We start from the raw sequence: 16,956 nt of genomic DNA, 5'->3' as shown, positions 1-16,956 counted from the left end.
AGAGAGAGGGAGAGAGAAAGAGAGATAGAGAGAGAGAGAGTAACAGATTGTCACGAAATGGTTAGGCCCACGGTGGCCCATAGTTGGCTGAGGAAGAGTGACATAGGAGGGGATACGGGAATATTATGTTTATCCTCGGTATAAACCCGCATCCTGCCGTTCCACCCTGTCTATACATCTATCTGTGTAAATACTTCAGCTGTCGAGGGAATGAATCACAAGGGTTAAATTCCAGTGAACGCAGTAAACGACTCCAGAAGTATCAGCTGACTTTTGACTGCCTGACACTGTAGAAGCTTTGAGGAAGGGGAGGAAGGGGAGGAGGGGGGTGGGTGGGGGCGAAGGAATAAGCGCGGCCGGTGTTTCCAATGCCCAGTGTAGCATTAGCTGCATCTGGAGAGGAACTTGACTCCGCCCCCCCTCCACCACCTTGGTTACCCTTCGGGTATAAAACCCCGCTACGGAACCCACCTTGACACTTTCTGTCTCTGGCCTAGTTCACCTTGACCGTGGAGGGAGAGAGTGGGCTCCACGCTACAGAGATGTCAGTCTCCACGAAACCCTTCACGTCCTTCCTCATCCAAGATATTCTAGCCCACAAGGAGGTACCGGGGGGTGCCAAGCAGAGGCCGGCCCCTTCAGAAGGCGACGTGCCGGACGGCGGCCACTCAGCCGGCGAGACGGCCAGACGCGGCCGGGATCCGAAGTCCGTGCTCGGGACTGGAGGCGAGGAAGCGGCGGGTCTGGAAGTCGGAGGTAAGATAGTTCCCCGATGGGCGGATCCGCTCTCTCCGCCTCGACTGTTGCTCCCGCTAACAAACCCTCGGCACCTGCAGACTACCGCTCCGGTACAAGTCAAACAAGTCGGTGCGTTCAATTTAGAAGATTGCGGGGGGGATCTTATAGAAACTTACAACATTCTTAAGGGATTGGACAGGCTAGATGCAGGAAGATTATTCCCGATGTTGGGGAAGTCCAGAACAAGGGATCTTACTACAGTTTAAGGATTAGGGGGAAGTTTTTTAGGACCGAGATGAGAAAATCATTTTTCACACAGAGAGTGGCGAATTTGTGGAATTCTCTGCCACAGAAGGTAGTTGAGGCCAGTTCATTGGCTATATACTCTCTAGAATTTAGGAGATTGAGAGGGGATCTTATAGAAACTTACAAAATTCTTAAGGGGTTGGACAGGCTAGATGCAGGAAGATTGCTCCCGATGTTGGGGAAGTCCAGGACAAGGGGTCACAGCTTAAGGATAAGGGGGAAATCCTTTAAAACAGGGACGAGAAGAACTTTTTTCACACAGAGAGTGGTGAATCTCTGGAACTCTCTGCCACAGAGAGTAGTCGAGGCCAGTTCATTGGCTATATTTAAGAGGGAGTTAGATGTGGCCCTTGTGGCTAAAGGGATCAGGGGGTATGGAGAGAAGGCAGGTACAGGATACTGAGTTGGATGATCAGCCATGATCATATCGAATGGCGGTGCAGGCTCGAAGGGCCGAATGGCCTACTCCTGCACTTATTTTTTATGTTTCTATGTTTCATTAAATGTGCAGTGTTAGAACGAGAAGCGTTCAAGATGGGCTGTTTGCGTAGACAGTCAGAGCTGTTTTTCCCCACAGGGTGAAAATGTCAAATACGATAAAGCACAGCTTAAGGTGAGAGGGGGGAACGTTAAAATTGTGTGGGGGGGGGGGGGGGAGTTATTTTACACAGAGGGTGTAAGGGTGCCAGGTGTGGTGGTGGAGGCAGATACGTTAGGGGCGCAGATGGAAATGAAAGGATTGGAGTATGTGGATCACAAGCAGACAGAGGAGGTTAGTTTGTCTTACAGTCAGAACGGACATTGTGGGCCGAAGGGACGTTCCTGTGCTGCACTGTTCTATGCTGGAAAATCGAAGGTAGACAAAAAGTGCTGGAGAATGTCGGGGGGTGGAGCAGCAGCTAGGAAGGGAATGAAAGAGGCACCCGCTGAGTTTGTCCAGCACTGTTCTATGTTCTGTGTGTGGTCTGGTAGCGAACCTAAGGTCATCAGTTATATGAGTAGAATTGGGTCATTCATGGCCGATCTAGCTTCCCCTCCCAACCCCATTCTCCTGCCTTCCCCCCTCCACCCCCACATGTCGTGTTAACGGGTGGAATGGGATATGGCCAAAGCAATTTCATGTGCTTTCTGTCGCGTTACCCCCCCCCCCCCCCCCCCTTAATGCAGGTGGGCAAAACAACGAATTCAGGGCGATCAGAAAATGTGAGGGAGAGGTGATGTACACCGCGCCCAACTGCTTTAATAGTGAAATGACATTACACAGGACACGGGTTTTTGGTAGAAACATAGAAACATAGAAAATAGGTGCAGGAGGAGGCCATTCGGTCCTTCGAGCCTGCACCGCCATTGATTGTGATCATGGCTAATAGCAACCCGAAAGAGCGGTGTCCGTGGACGAGCTGCCGGAGGAGGTAGTTGGGGCAGGTACTATCGCCGTGTTCCAGAAACATTTAGACAGGTACACGGATAGAACAGGTTTAGAGGGACAAACACAGGCAGGTGGGACTAGTGAAGATGGGACATGTTGGGCGGTGTGGGCAAGTTGGGCCAAGGGGCTCTATGACTCTACCTCGCTTTAATAAACAATAGACAATAGGTGCAGGAGTAGGCCGTTCGGCCCTTCGAGCCAGCACCGCCATTGAATGTGATCATGGCCGATCATCGCCAATCAGTACCCCGTTCCTGCCTTCTCCCCGTATCCCCTGACTTAATATTCCCATACGCATCGTTCTTCATAGGTAAGTGCACTGCAGGTTCCTGAATATCCCCATGGAATACACATGACATTGGACCCGATCAGAGTCCCAGGTATTTCAATTGGAAATGGTGGTATGTGGGGCCTCAACTGCGTTGATTTTTAAAGCCTTGGTGAAATAGTTTGCAACTCGCCCAATGGGAACGGACTGGGGTGTCGAACTAATACTTTGTTCTTATTTGAGGAAGATAGGAAACTAAAATCAGAGAAGGGGCGGTGGGCTTAAGCAGAGGTGTAAGGGGTGGGATTGTTGTGCCGGGGGTTGCCCGACACACGATGGGGTGAATGGCCTCCTACTGTGTCAATGGCCATAGAACGAGCCTTTACACAATCGCTCTCACTGATTCGGACTTAGCTACAGAACACGTGTAGAAACATAGAACTGGTTTACATCAAGGACGGACGCAAAGTAACTCAGCGAGTCAGGCAACATCTCTGTAGACGATGACTGACTCGCTCAGTTGCGTCTATCGACAGAACACTTTGTTGCCAATCACTTTGTCCAAGGACAGTCTTACAGCTCTGGCGCCTAATTTCTGAACAGCGATCAAGAGAGGGGAGGCGGGGTTCTACCTGTAAGTCTATGTTGTTAAGGTATCTTTAGTCTGATGTAGTCCTGGGGAGGAGATGACAACTTCTCAGGAGAAATTGAATGCGCTGTGTTATGTGTTAGACCGGGTGGTAGGGTCTTAGGAAGGAGGTCCGTGGTGTGGAGGGGGAATGAGGCATCTGTGATCCGGGGTTACGAGGGAGTGCCGTTCAGTTTTCAATGGTGTCGATTAAAGGGCATATTTCCATGCTTTATCTTTGAAGTAATTAATATAGAAACATAGAAAATAGGTGCAGGAGTAGGCCATTCGGCCCTTCGAGCCTGCACCGCCATTCAATATGATCATGGCTGATCATCCAACTCAGTATCCTGTACCTGCCTTCTCTCCATACCCCCTGATCCCTTTAGCCACAAGGGCCACATCTAACTCCCTCTTAAATATAGCCAATGAACTGGCCTCAACTACTTTCTGTGACAGAGAATTCCACAGATTCACCACTCTCTGTGTGAAAAAAACAAATCTCATCTCGGTCCTAAAAGACTTCCCCCTTATCCTTAAACTGTGACTTAAATAGTGGAGAGATTCGAATTTTTAAAAATGGCTGCTGTGTAAGAAGGAACTGCAGATTGGAACTGCTGGTTTAAACCGTAGACAAAAAACGTTGAAGTAACTCAGCGGGACAGGCAGCATCTCTGGAGAGAAGGAACATGAATAGTTGTTACGCACATCATCTTTAAACTTTCCCTCTCACACATTAAGTCTAAGTCTTTGGCATTTCCACATTGGGTAAAGGGGGTGATTTGGTGGGTTTGAATCTAACCACCGACCACTGCCTTTCCCCGGTGGTGGGTCGACCACATGCCCCGCCTCGCTAAGTTTGTGTTTGCTTTCGTTGCTGTCTATAGACACCGCCACACACAGGAAGGGGGACGGTTCCACCGCTCGGGCGAGAAGCCCGAAGAAGCGGCGTTCGCGAGCGGCCTTCTCGCACACCCAGGTGCTGGAACTGGAGCGCACGTTCGACGGCCAGAGGTACCTGTCGGCGCCGGAGAGGGCGGAGCTGGCCGGGGCGCTGAAGCTCACCGAGACCCAGGTGAAAATATGGTTCCAGAACCGCAGGTACAAGACCAAGAGGAAGATGATGTCGGCCGCGCCCAAGGGCCAAGCGAGCGCAGCAGAGAGCGCAGGGGCATCGCTGGTACACGCCTACCAAAGCTACCGCCACCATCCCTACTTGTACTGTCTGGGTGCTTTCACCCCCTCTCTCTGGTGAGCTGAGCTCGGCTCGGCTCGGCTCGGCCCCGGCCTCGCCAGCAGCGACAACGCACTTTATTTATTCAGTCCCTGATCCTGGTCCCTCTGCGATTTCCCCCATCCCGAAGCTGACCGATCTCAACCCACCTTTCCCCATCGCAAGGGTGAAGAGTGTTTTCTCGTCATATGTCCCAGACAGAACAATACAGTTCTTACCTGCAGCAGCACAACAGAGTATGTATACAGCGGGTGCAGCAGCATCTATGGAGCGAAGGAAATAGGCAACGTTTCGTCCCGAAACGTTGCCTACTTCCTTCGCTCCATAGATGCTGCTGCACCCGCTGAGTTTCACCAGCATTCTTGTGTACCTTCGATTTTCCAGCATCTGCAGTTCCTTCTTAAACACAAGAATATGTAAACATACTAAACTGTAAATATAATAAACAAGAAAAAAAAGTTTAATGTGTGTATACATACATATACGTACAATATACATATCTATACATATACATATACATATACATATACTATACATATAGATACATATACATATACATATACTATACATATAGATACATATACATATACATATACTATACATATAGATACATATACATATACATATACTATACATCTAGATATGTATATACACACACATATACACACACACACACACACATTACAAATATATATGTACACATTAAAAACAAACAAATAATATTTTTGCAGAAAGACAAACCAAAGCCCCCAAGTCTATGCAGTTTACAACTTATTACTGGGACCGGAATTAAATTGTAAATCAATATTGTTGCCTGCCATGTTTGTAATAAAGTTATAGTTATTTTTTGTAGCTTTTGTGTTACCGGTGTGTTTTATTGGTGGGAGATGCTAATAGCGCGCTTGGCGTGTTTGCTACAAAGGTGTGCATCTTCACGACACTGGAGTACCGCCCCAGACATAGAGGCTGGCTAGACTTCAGAGATACAGCGGGGAAACAAGCCCTTCGGCCGACCGGGTCTTCGCCGATCAGCGATCACCCCCCCACCCGTACACTAACTAGCACAATCCGGCCACTACGGACAATTTACAATTTTACTGAAGCCAATTGACCTTCAAACCTGTACGTCTTTTGGAGTGTGGGAGGAAACCGGAGCACCCGCAGAAAACCCACGCGGTCACGGGGAGAACGAACAAATTCGGTATGGAAGTAGTCATGATCGAACCCGGGTCTCTGGCGCCACCGTGCCACCCCTGACACAACTCCCCCATTAGTCCATCCATCTATCCATCTTCCAAATAGAATCCTGGTCTAGATTTCCCTCGGTTCTCTGAACTCATCTTCATGCTCGGGATGGATGGGGTGGGTATACTCCCAGCGACAGTCATGCCAAAATTAAAGGCAATGCCTGTCCTGTTGAGTTACTCCAGTTTGTTGTGTCTATTGAGTGTAGAAGTTGGGAGGTAAAATGTTGTGAGGCCACATTTAGAGTATTATTTTCAGATTTGGGGACAAGGTTATAAGAAAGATGGTGTCAAGCTCGAAAGGGTGCAAAGAAGATTGACAAGGATGTTGCCAGGACTCGAGGGCCTGAGTTTAGGGAGAGGTTGAGCAGATTAGGACCTTATTCCTTGGAGTTTTGGAGGATGAGGTGACCCTATAAAGATGTACAAAATCATGAGGAATAGATCAGGTAAACGCACAGAGTTTCTTGCCCAGAGTAGGGAAATCAAAAACCAGAGGATATAGGTTTAAAGTGAGGGGAAAAGATTTAATAGGGTTGCTGTTTTTACAGAATGGTTGATGGGCATATGGGAAAAGCTGCTGGAGGAGGTAGTTGAGGCAAGTACTATCGCAACGTTTAAGAAGCATTTAGACAGGTACATGGATAGATGGGTTTAGAGGGATATGGGCCAAACATGTGTACCTGAGTTACTCCAGCTTTTTGTGTCGATCTTCCATTAATCCAACATGCTTGAGACTTCGGGGTTGCCAGACCAGCAGATTTTCCAGACTATCAGATGTCATTTTACTAATTTCTCAACACACTTTTAAATGACTTTGTAAATGGATATTACACAGTTTCTTTCCAGCAGACCCAATACGTTTCAAGGAAACGTGGCCAAAAGAACCAAGTGACTTTGTAGGTAGGGCAGAATCAGGGTCCAAGTATGTGATTGGGGAGCATGGGAATTGGGGCTCTGATGAATAGCCAGGGATTTCAGGAGCCAGGGCCGAGGGGAATTGTTGGAGAAACATATAAACGTAGAAAATAGGTGCAGGAGTAGGCCATTCGGCCCCTCGAGCATGCACTGCCATTCAACACAATCATGGCTGATCATCCAACTCAGTATCCCGTACCTGCCTTCTCTCCATACCCCTTGATCCCCTTAGCCACAAGGGCCACATCTAACTCCCTCTTAAATATAGCCAATGAACTGGCCTCAACTACCTTCTGTGGCAGAGAATTCCAGAGATTCACCACTCTCTGTGTAAAAAATGTTTTCCTCATCTCGGAGAGGCCGGGAACCAGTAACAGTCAGAGTGAAAGGAAATTGCAGTCTTCATATGTTGAGCTACATGCAAAACCATTGAAATTTCTGAATGGTCAGACAGTGGATTAATAGATCTTTAATGTATTGTATAGTATATTATTGTATTAGTATAGTATCGAACAGTATAGTATAGAGTGGTATAGTATACTGAATACTGTAGTAGAGTATAGTAAAGCTTTGACAGACTTTAGACTTTAGGGAAACAGTGCAGAAACAGGCTGTTTGAGGTCCACCGAGTCTGTGCCGACAGCAGCACTATCCTACACATTAGGGAGAATTGTGCAATTTATTGTACCAAAGTCAATTAACCTACAAACCTGCATGTCTTTGGAATGTGGGAGGAAACTGGAGTCACAGGGAGAACGTACAAACTCCATACAGGCAGCACCCATAGTCAGGATCGAACCCGGATCTCTGGTGCTTTAAGGCAGCAACTCTACTGCTGCGCCACTGTGTTGCCCTATTGGTTACTGCAAATGACCTCCACTGAGTAGGTGAAGGGTATAAAGTTGGGTTGGTTGGCGAGAATGGGATAAAGACAAATGGGATCAATGTGGGATGGGTGTAGATGGGTGATTGATGAAGGGCAGAGATTCAATGGGCAGAAGGGCCATGCATTATTCCTTTACGACTTCATGATTAAATCCCGGCTGACAGTTCAGTGCAGTCAGGGATTTGCTTCTAAAGTCAGGTTAGGCACACACTCACGCACGTGTGGTTAATGCTCACTGGCTGGTGCCCCACGACTCCTCCGCTGCCACCTCTCCCATCTCACGTATGTCTCTGTGTTGCACCAAGAGTCTCATGCACTGATGTAGCAACTTTTCAGCTATGTTGTTAAACAGAGGCCCTGCCTGCTCTCTGGCAGCATGGACCCCAGCATTCCTGGTAGAGCTGCTGCCTCACAGCACCAATAAATCCAGTTTCGATCCTGACCTCGGTTGCTGTCTGTGTGGAGTATGTACGTTCTCCCTGTGTCCGTGTGGGATTCCTCCGGAGGCTCCAGTTTTCTCCCACATCCCAAAGACATGTGGGTTTGTATGTTAATTGACCCGTGTAAAATTGCTCCTAATGTGTAGGGAGTGGATGCAATAGTGGGATAACATAGAACTAGTGTGAACGGGTGATCGACGGCTGGCATGGACTTGGTGGGCCGAAGGGCCTGTTTCCTTGCTGTATCTCAAAAACTAAAACAAAATACTGCTTTGAAGAGGAACAGGGATGTCAACCCCAGTCCTGGTCAGTATTTACTACTCAAAAAACATTATCCTGAAGAGATTATTTTTTATCTCTTTGTGGGGGCCTGCTTCAAGAAAATTGGCAGCCACACATCATGTTGAATGCAATTGATTGCAATGTTTTGAATGTCCTGAAAGGGAATGTAAAATGAGAGTTTTTCCTTTCCTCGCTTTCAAAGGGCTTTACAGCCGGTCCAGTACTTGGAGTTTCGTGTAATCAAGACAGGGGCATAAGAATTCAAGGCCGGTTTCAATCTTGAACTTTCTCGACAATTATCCAGCACAAAGCCTGCTGCCTACTTTCGCTTGATCTGTTGCTACATCTACAACACGAGATAGATTGTATTTTATCCGGCATAGCCAGGACTGTGGAGAGCAATTTATCTAATGGTGCAGTACCTTGTGTGATCTCCGCCTGACTTCACCCCAGCAGTTGCTGGAGGCTGGCATCAGGGAGATACAGTAGCTGGGTTGGTAGAATGAGCAGGGATTGACTTTGGAAGCAATTCAGGGGCCAGTGGTGTGTAGTGATGAGCTGCAGATGCTGGTTTATAACGAAGATAGACACACAAAGCTGGACTAACTCAGCAGGACAAACAGCATCTCTGGAGAGAAGGAATGCGTGACATTTCCGATCGAGATGTCCGATTTTGGTCCCCTAATTTTAGGAAGGATATTCTTGCTATTGAGGGAGTGCAGCGTGGGTTTACAAGGTTAATTCCCGGGATGGCGGGACTGTCATATGCTGAGTGAATGGAGCGGCTGGGCTTGTACACTTTGGAGTTTAGAAGGATGAGAGGATATCTTATTGAAACACATAAGATTGTTAAGGGTTTGGACACGCTAGAGGCAGGAAACATGTTCCCGATGTTGGGGGAGTCCAGAACTGGGGGCCACAGTTTAAGAATAAGGGATAAGCCATTTAGAATGGAGACGAGGAAACACTATTTCGTCATAGAGGCTTGTGAGTACCAGGGGCCACAGTTTATGAATAAGGAGTAAGCCATTTAGAATGGAGACAGAGAGTTGTGAGTCTGTGGAATTCTTTACCTCAGGGGGCGGTGGAGGCCGGTTCTCTGGATACTTTCAAGAGAGAGCTAGATAGGGCTCTTAAAGATAGTCAGGGGATATGGGGAGAAGGCAGGAACGGGGTACTGATTGGGGGTGATCACGCATGATCACATTGATCGATGGGCCGAATGGCCTACTCCTGCACCTACTGTCTATTGTCTATTGAGACCCTTCTTCACACTGTTAGGGTTAAGGGATAACGAGAGATATAGATGATTAAAGATGTTGCATGAGGAATCACAGAGGGGGAACAGCGAGAGGGGAAGTTGCTGAACGCTCATATGCTGATAAGAAAATGTCACCTGGCACATCCAGCAATGATTGACAGTCTCTTGCTGCAGGATACACATCTTGCCTTCCCGTTATTAAGAGAATGCTCTCAATCTTGTTTAATGAGCCGGAAAGTTATCTCCCAAGACTGTCCAAACAAACACTATTATGCTCTGCTCTTTAAAGGCCTATTACGTTAAATGACATCCCAAAGCAAACACAGGTCTTAGTGAATCTGAGCACAGCCAGTCTCCGCATGGGGCCATTAGCGCCTCAGCATTTTATCAGGAATCGATTGGGAAAATACATCAAGAAGCGTTAACCAAGGTAATGGGCCATGGGTACAGCTTCCATTTGCTCTGGGAGTCAGGGCTTGGTGCAACATGCCTCCGCTTTGCACCCAGAAACATTATGAGAGGCATAGATAGAATACACCTTTATCCCAGCATGGAAACATCAGATACTATAGGGCATGGCTTTAAGGTAAGTGGGGCACAGTTTAAATAGAGCCATACTGTGTGAAAATAGGCCATTTGGCCCAACGCACACACTGACCAAACATGCCCCATCTACACTAGTCCCACTTACCAGTGTTTGGCTCTTATCACTATAAATCTATCCTATCCATGTACCTGTCAAAAAGGTTTTACAACTTTGTAATAGTACCTGCCTCAACTATTTCATCCAGTACCTTGTTCCATATATCTACTGCCTTTTGCATTAAAAAGTTACCCATTGCATTCAAGAGAGTTAGATAGAGCTCTTAGGGGTAGCGGAATCAAGGGGTATGGGGAGAAGGCAGGAACGGGGTACTGATTGTGGATGATCAGCCATGATCACATTGAATGGTGGGCACTGGCTCGATGGGCCGAATGGCCTACTCCTGCACCTATTGTCTATGTATCAGGCTCCTATTAAATCTTTCCCCCCTCACCTTAAACCTAAACCCTCTGGTTATTGATTCCCCTACTCTGGATAAAAGATTCTGTGCATTTGCCCTATCTATGGATTTACCCTATCTATTCCTCTCATGATCTAGATACACTTCTATAAGATTTTCCCCTCATCCTCTCCCCCCCCCCCCCCCCCCCCCCCCCCCCCCCCCCCCCCACAAAGGAATAAAGTCCTAGCCTGTTCAACTCTCTCTCTACAGCTCAGGCACTCAAGTCCTGGCAACATCCTTTTAAATCCTATCTGCACCCCTTTCTCAGCTTAACATCTTTCTTAGACTTGGTTTATACTCTCTAGAATTTAGTAGATTGAGAGGGGATCTTATAGAAACTTACAAAATTCTTAAGGGGTTGGACAGGCTAGATGCAGGAAGATTGTTCCCGATGTTAGGGAAGTCCAGGACAAGGGGTCACAGCTTAAGGATAAGGGGGAAATCCTTTAAAACCGAGATGAGAATAACTTTTTTCACACACAGAGTGGTGAATCTCTGGAACTCTCTGCCACAGAGGGTAGTTGAGGCCAGTTCATTGGCTATATTTAAGAGGGAGTTAAATGTGGCCCTTGTGGCTAAGGGGATTAGGGGGTATGGAGAGAAGGCAGGTACGGGATACTGAGTTGGATGATCAGCCATGATCATATTGAATGGCGGTGCAGGCTCGAAGGGCCGAATGGCCTACTCCTGCACCTAATTTCTATGTTTCTATGTTTATAACAGAGGTGAAAGGAAATTCCTACTAAGGGGATGTGCGGGGCAAGTTCTTACACAGAGATTGGGGAGTGTCAGGAGTGCTGCCATGGATGGTGGTGGTGGCAGATGCAATAGAGGCATTCAAGAGACGCTTGGACCGGCCCACAGATATGCAGGGAATGGCTTATGTGCATTATGCCTGTGTAATATGGATTATGTGCAGGTGGATAAGAATTGGTGTTTGCCGTCATGTTCGGCACAGACGTTGTGGGCCGAGTGGCCTGTCCTTGTACTGTGCTGTTCTATGTTCTCTGAGACAAATATCTAACATGGAAACAGGGGAAGGTCAGGCAGCATGTGGGGAGGAAATGGACAATCAATGTTTCGGGTTGGGATCCTTCAAATAGGGGATTTAGTTTCATCTTAGTTTAGTTTAGCTTGGAGATACTGTGCAGAAACAGCTGAATCCACACCGGCCAGCAATCCCCGCACATTAATACTATCCTGCACACACTAGGGACAATTTACACTTATCCCAAGCCAATTAACCTACAAACCTGTACGTCTTTGGAGTGTGGGAGGAAACCGAAGATCTTGGAGTAAACCCACACGGTCACAGGCGAGACCGTACAAACTCAGTACAGACCGCACCCATAGTTGGGTGTGAACTGGGTCTCGGGCACTGTAAGCGCTATAAAGCTGACTATTATCTAAATGGTGGCCGATTGGGAAAGGGGGAGATGCAGCGAGACCTGGGTGTCATGGTACACCAGTCATTGAAGGTAGGCATGCAGGTGCAGCAGGCAGTAAAGAAAGCGAATGGTATGTTAGCTTTCATTGCAAAAGGATTTGAGTATAGGAGCAGGGAGGTTCTACTGCAGTTGTACAGGGTCTTGGTGAGACCACACCTGGAGTATTGCGTACAGTTTTGGTCTCAAAATCTGAGGAAGGACATTATTGCCATAGAGGGAGTGCAGAGACGGTTCACCAGACTGATTCCTGGGATGTCAGGACTGTCTTATGAAGAAAGACTGGACAGACTTGGTTTATACTCTCTAGAGTTTAGGAGATTGAGAGGGGATCTTATAGAAACTTACAAAATTCTTAAGGGGTTGGACAGGCTAGATGCAGGAAGATTGTTCCCGATGTTAGGGAAGTCCAGGACAAGGGGTCACAGCTTAAGGATAAGGGGAAAATCCTTTAAAACCGAGATGAGAAGAACTTTTTTCACACAGAGAGTGGTGAATCTCTGGAACTCTCTGCCACAGAGGGTAGTTGAGGCCAGTTCATTGGCTATATTTAAGAGGGAGTTAGATGTGGCCCTTGTGGCTAAGGGGATCAGAGGGTATGGAGAGAAGGCAGGTACGGGATACTGAGTTGGATGATCAGCCATGATCATATTGAATGGCGGTGCAGGCTCGAAGGGCCGAATGACCTACTCCTGCACCTAATTTCTATGTTTCTTCCGCTGCGCCACCATGCTGCCCTTGCTGTCAAGGAAGAAGCAACTCTGGCCTTTCAAGTCTCTGTTGGTGAGAGATAGAGAGATTCAACCTGGATTGCAGGCTGGGCTGAGGTCTTGAACCCCCAACCCCTAAGTCTCAGGAATCATGGAACAGATCAGATGCCACCAATTTCAATAAAAATAAATATCACTGGTTATCCCCAGGCTGATGGATGTAGAGCTCTCTGTTGTCAGTTTATCGTCACCACATCAAGAGCTCCGCAGCGGAACCTCTCAAGCAGTCATTAGGCAACGAGGCAGCAAATGTTGATTGCATTCCTTCCTAAATATGATTGCACTTCAAATATTAGTCCAGCACCTGAAAGCTCCTCTTGTGACTTTTGAATGATAAGATAATTGTTCGCACATCACCAAGTTGTGGACAAACGCAATGTCCTTACCATCAAAGGTAAATCCAAATCGATCCAAATCTTCATCTATTGAAATAAAGGAGCAGAACAAAGGGACTGCAGATGCTGGTTTACTAAATAAAGACACAAAGTGCTGGAGCAACTCAGTGAGCCAGGCAGCAAGACTGGAGAACGTGTCTGGGTGACGTTTTGGGTCAGGATCCTTCTTCAGAATCTGAACTTTAAAACATTGCGTCTTATTTTTCTGTCTATTTAGTCGTAGAAGGAGCTACTAGAGTCATCAGACCCTAGGAGCAAGGGTTAGTAGGATGGTAAACCAGGGTAATGCCTCCAGCTTTCCCATCAGAACTGCCCCCTCCATCGACTCTTTTAAGTCAAGACTAAAGACTTATCTATACTCCCAAGCCTTTCCTGACGTCCTCTGAGAGAGGGCTACATGTATATATGTATGTAGTTTGTTTTGTTGTGCTATTCTTATAACAAATGTAAAGCACTTTTGCCAACGAGAGTTGTTTTTTAAATGTGCTTTATAAATAAATGTGACTTGACAAAGTCGGCTGCAGGAGGCTGCAGGGCCAGGCAAAGAGAGGGACGTGGCTTCATGGGCTGATGCGGTTGAAGGTGACGGAGGAAGGCCCTGCAGAAGCCTGGGGCTGACCTGGATCAGGAACTGCTCCAGTGGACCGAGTGCTCGAATGGCTCAGATTTTGGAAATGGCACCAAGACATGGCGGCATCTGCATGTGTAAATATGCAAGAGGAATTTCACTCAGCAGTTGCACATGTGACAGATAAATTACCATTGAACTATTAAATATAACCTTCCATTTATTCACAGGCAGTGAATATATTCACCAGCATTTGGTGCCCATCCCTGCTGAGCTCTGAATGTGACAAAAGTCAACCACGTGTCAACCCCTTCCCTTCACCTTTTTTCTACCTGGTACTGTCCCACTACAGTCTTCAATATAACCATATAACAATTACAGCACGAAAAACAGGCCATCTCTGCCCTTCTAGTCCGTGCCGAACACTTATTTTCCCCTAGTCCCATCTACCTGCACTCAGACCATAACCCTCCATTCCTTTCCCATCCATATACCTATCCAATTTATTTTTAAATGATAAAATCGAACCTGCCTCCACCACTTCCACTGGAAGCTCATTCCACACCGCTACCACTCTCTGAGTAAAGAAGTTCCCCCCCCCCATGTTGCCCCTAAACTTCTGTCCCTTAATTCTCAAGTCATGTCCTCTTTGAATCTTCCTTACTCTCAATGGGAAAAGCTTATCCACGTCAACTCTGTCTATCCCTCTCATGATTTTAAAGACCTCTAACAATCTTGAAGAAGGATCCCAACCCAAAACACATGTGGCTTTCCCCCCCACAAAGATGCTGCCTGACCAGCTGAGTTCCTCTAGTGTGGACTCGGTGGGCCGAAGGGCTTGTTTCCACGCTGTAACTCGAATCTAAACTAAACACATATGGAAAGATTGCCAGAAGAGTCCTTCACCATTCTATATGATCCTTTATTTAGCTTTTGCTATATGTTGAGCATTTGTAATTCACATTGCTGCAATAAAGATCAGAAAGGAGAGATACAGAATTTTAAAAAACAAATTCCGAGAAGAATCTATTGCGAATCTCTTGAAAACTCTGTAACACTCCCCTCAATGGAACACCATTGAGTTCACTGCTTGCTGGAACAGAAACAGGGGAGACGGTGATGTTCCAGTCAGATGAATGTTATGATAATACCATGTACAGGGAACAATGGGGTGGATGATGATGGGCAAATTGTCAGCTCCAGCCTCGAGCTCGAAGCCAGTGTTTGACATGGTCCATTTACTGCCAATGACCAGCTCATGAAAAGGTCTTGTTTGCTTTCAGGCAAGTGTGTCTGTTTTTTTATATACAATGTAAATATCCTTTATTGTTACTTTGCATGTTATTCAAAAGCAAGGGGTGGAAGATTCCAACCTCACCTCTTCCCATCGAGTAGAACGAGGGATAATCTGGCAGTGATCCCATTTCCCTGAGTGACGTTATACCCAGTACAGATCACTTTCTCAATCACTTTCACCAGTGTTACACTTCACACTGCTCAATGGGCCCTGGTCAAACACTTCCTTGTAAGTTCATAGCCACCGCATGTGGCAATGGCCATTTTGCTTTGTATTTCTACAAGTCGTGGCTCAGCAGGAGGTGCTAGTCCTCCAGTTTTGTGTGTGGCCTCGCGCTGGAAATGGAAGAGACCCTGGACAGAAAGGTCAGTGTGGGAATTAGAAGGAGAGTTAGAATTTTGTTGCAACTGGGAGATCAAGCAGGTCTCGGAGGGGGTGGGGGGGGGGGGGGGGGGGGGGGGGGGGTGTTTGGTAACGACCCCAGGCGAGAGGGAGAACGAGAAGGGAAGAGACTGCAGACCGAAGACTTTTGCCTCCATCACAGTGAGGAGATGCTGGGTGGGCTCACTGTGGTGGATGTTAATATGTGTTTTTTTGTTGTTTATTGTATTGTATTATATGTATGACTGCTGCAATTTCGTTCAGACTTCGGTCTGAATGACAATTAAAGGCTATCTTTCTATCTATCTATCTATCTATCTATCTATCTATCTATCTATCTATCTATCTATCTATCTATCTATCTATCTATCTATCTATCTATCTATCTATCTATCTACTATCTACTATCTATCTATCTATTAACTCCACCCTCCTATTTGCTATAGGGCCCAGTGAAACTTCCTCGTAATGTTGCAAAACATACTTGGCGAATAAAATCTGATTCTGGAATCTATACTTACCTCTGTCCTGGGTCTCCTCCCGGTCCATTGCCAGAGAGAAATAGTGAGCTTGGGTTTTTGATGCTGGATAGCTGTTTAGTAATTCAGCACAACCGAACCACAGGGTTGCCTGCCTACACCCACCGCCTTTGCTACATGTAGTGCTCTCAGCAAATTCCTGATACACTGTGGCAGGAAAATCAATGCCCATTCCAAAAAAGTCTCACGGGGGTTCTTCTCAATGGCACTCACATGCTGGGGCCACGATATCATGAGAAACTGAACACAGGAAAGGGCCCTTCAGTCCCGTCAGCACTGCTCTGCCAAAACTAGTCATGGAGATTTTTGTCTCTCAGCTCAATTTTCCAGTACTAACCCATGGGAAACATAGGTCAAGCAAGGGCTATGTAGGCACATGGTACAGAGGACAGCACCGTGGCAGAGTTGCTGCTTTACAGCGCTAGAGACCAGGGTTTATGATCCCCGACTATGGGGTTGTCTGTTCAGCGTTTGTACGTCTTCCTGTGAGGCATGTGGATTTTCTCCGGGTGCTCTGTTTTCCTTACACTCCAGACATATGTAATTGTTTCATATAAAATTGTTAAATGGTCCCCTAGTTGTTTTGCTGGCAATTTTGGCGCGTAGAATTATCAGGGCCGAAGTAGTCCCTGTTTTTATGCACTGTTGGCTCTAAAGTTTAAGGGAGGTTAACTCAACCATCTAAACTCTGCAACGAGGAAACTGGATGTCTTGTACATCAGTCACCCTGAAAGTAAGGCATGCAGGTACAGCAGGGACAGTGTGAAGAAAGCAAATGGCAATGTTGGCCCGAGGGACGTGAGTATAGGAGCCCCCCACAAGAAGGTACTAATGAGTGTACAGCGGCACTGGGGAGAACTGGAGTCGTGTGTGCAGTTTTG

The 16,956-nt window shown here is 46.9% G+C and overlaps 1 protein-coding gene across 1 annotated transcript; it reads left to right on the top strand.

Annotated features, from left to right (window-relative positions):
• Nucleotides 1-498: 498 nt before the first annotated feature.
• On the top strand, nucleotides 499-4,890 carry LOC129713226 (homeobox protein Nkx-3.1-like). The gene is made up of 2 exons (XM_055662160.1): nucleotides 499-756; nucleotides 4,257-4,890. Exons 1-2 carry the CDS (start codon nucleotides 543-545, stop codon nucleotides 4,622-4,624), a joined length of 582 nt encoding a protein of 193 aa, XP_055518135.1. The 5' UTR covers nucleotides 499-542; the 3' UTR covers nucleotides 4,625-4,890.
• The last annotated feature ends 12,066 nt before the right edge of the window (nucleotides 4,891-16,956 follow it).

The sequence above is a fragment of the Leucoraja erinacea genome, chromosome 35 (genome assembly GCF_028641065.1).
Source record: "Leucoraja erinacea ecotype New England chromosome 35, Leri_hhj_1, whole genome shotgun sequence".
Classification (NCBI taxonomy): Eukaryota; Metazoa; Chordata; class Chondrichthyes; order Rajiformes; family Rajidae; genus Leucoraja; species Leucoraja erinaceus.
Note: the sequence above shows the minus strand (reverse complement) of the source record. Positions and strands in the feature narration are given on the sequence as shown.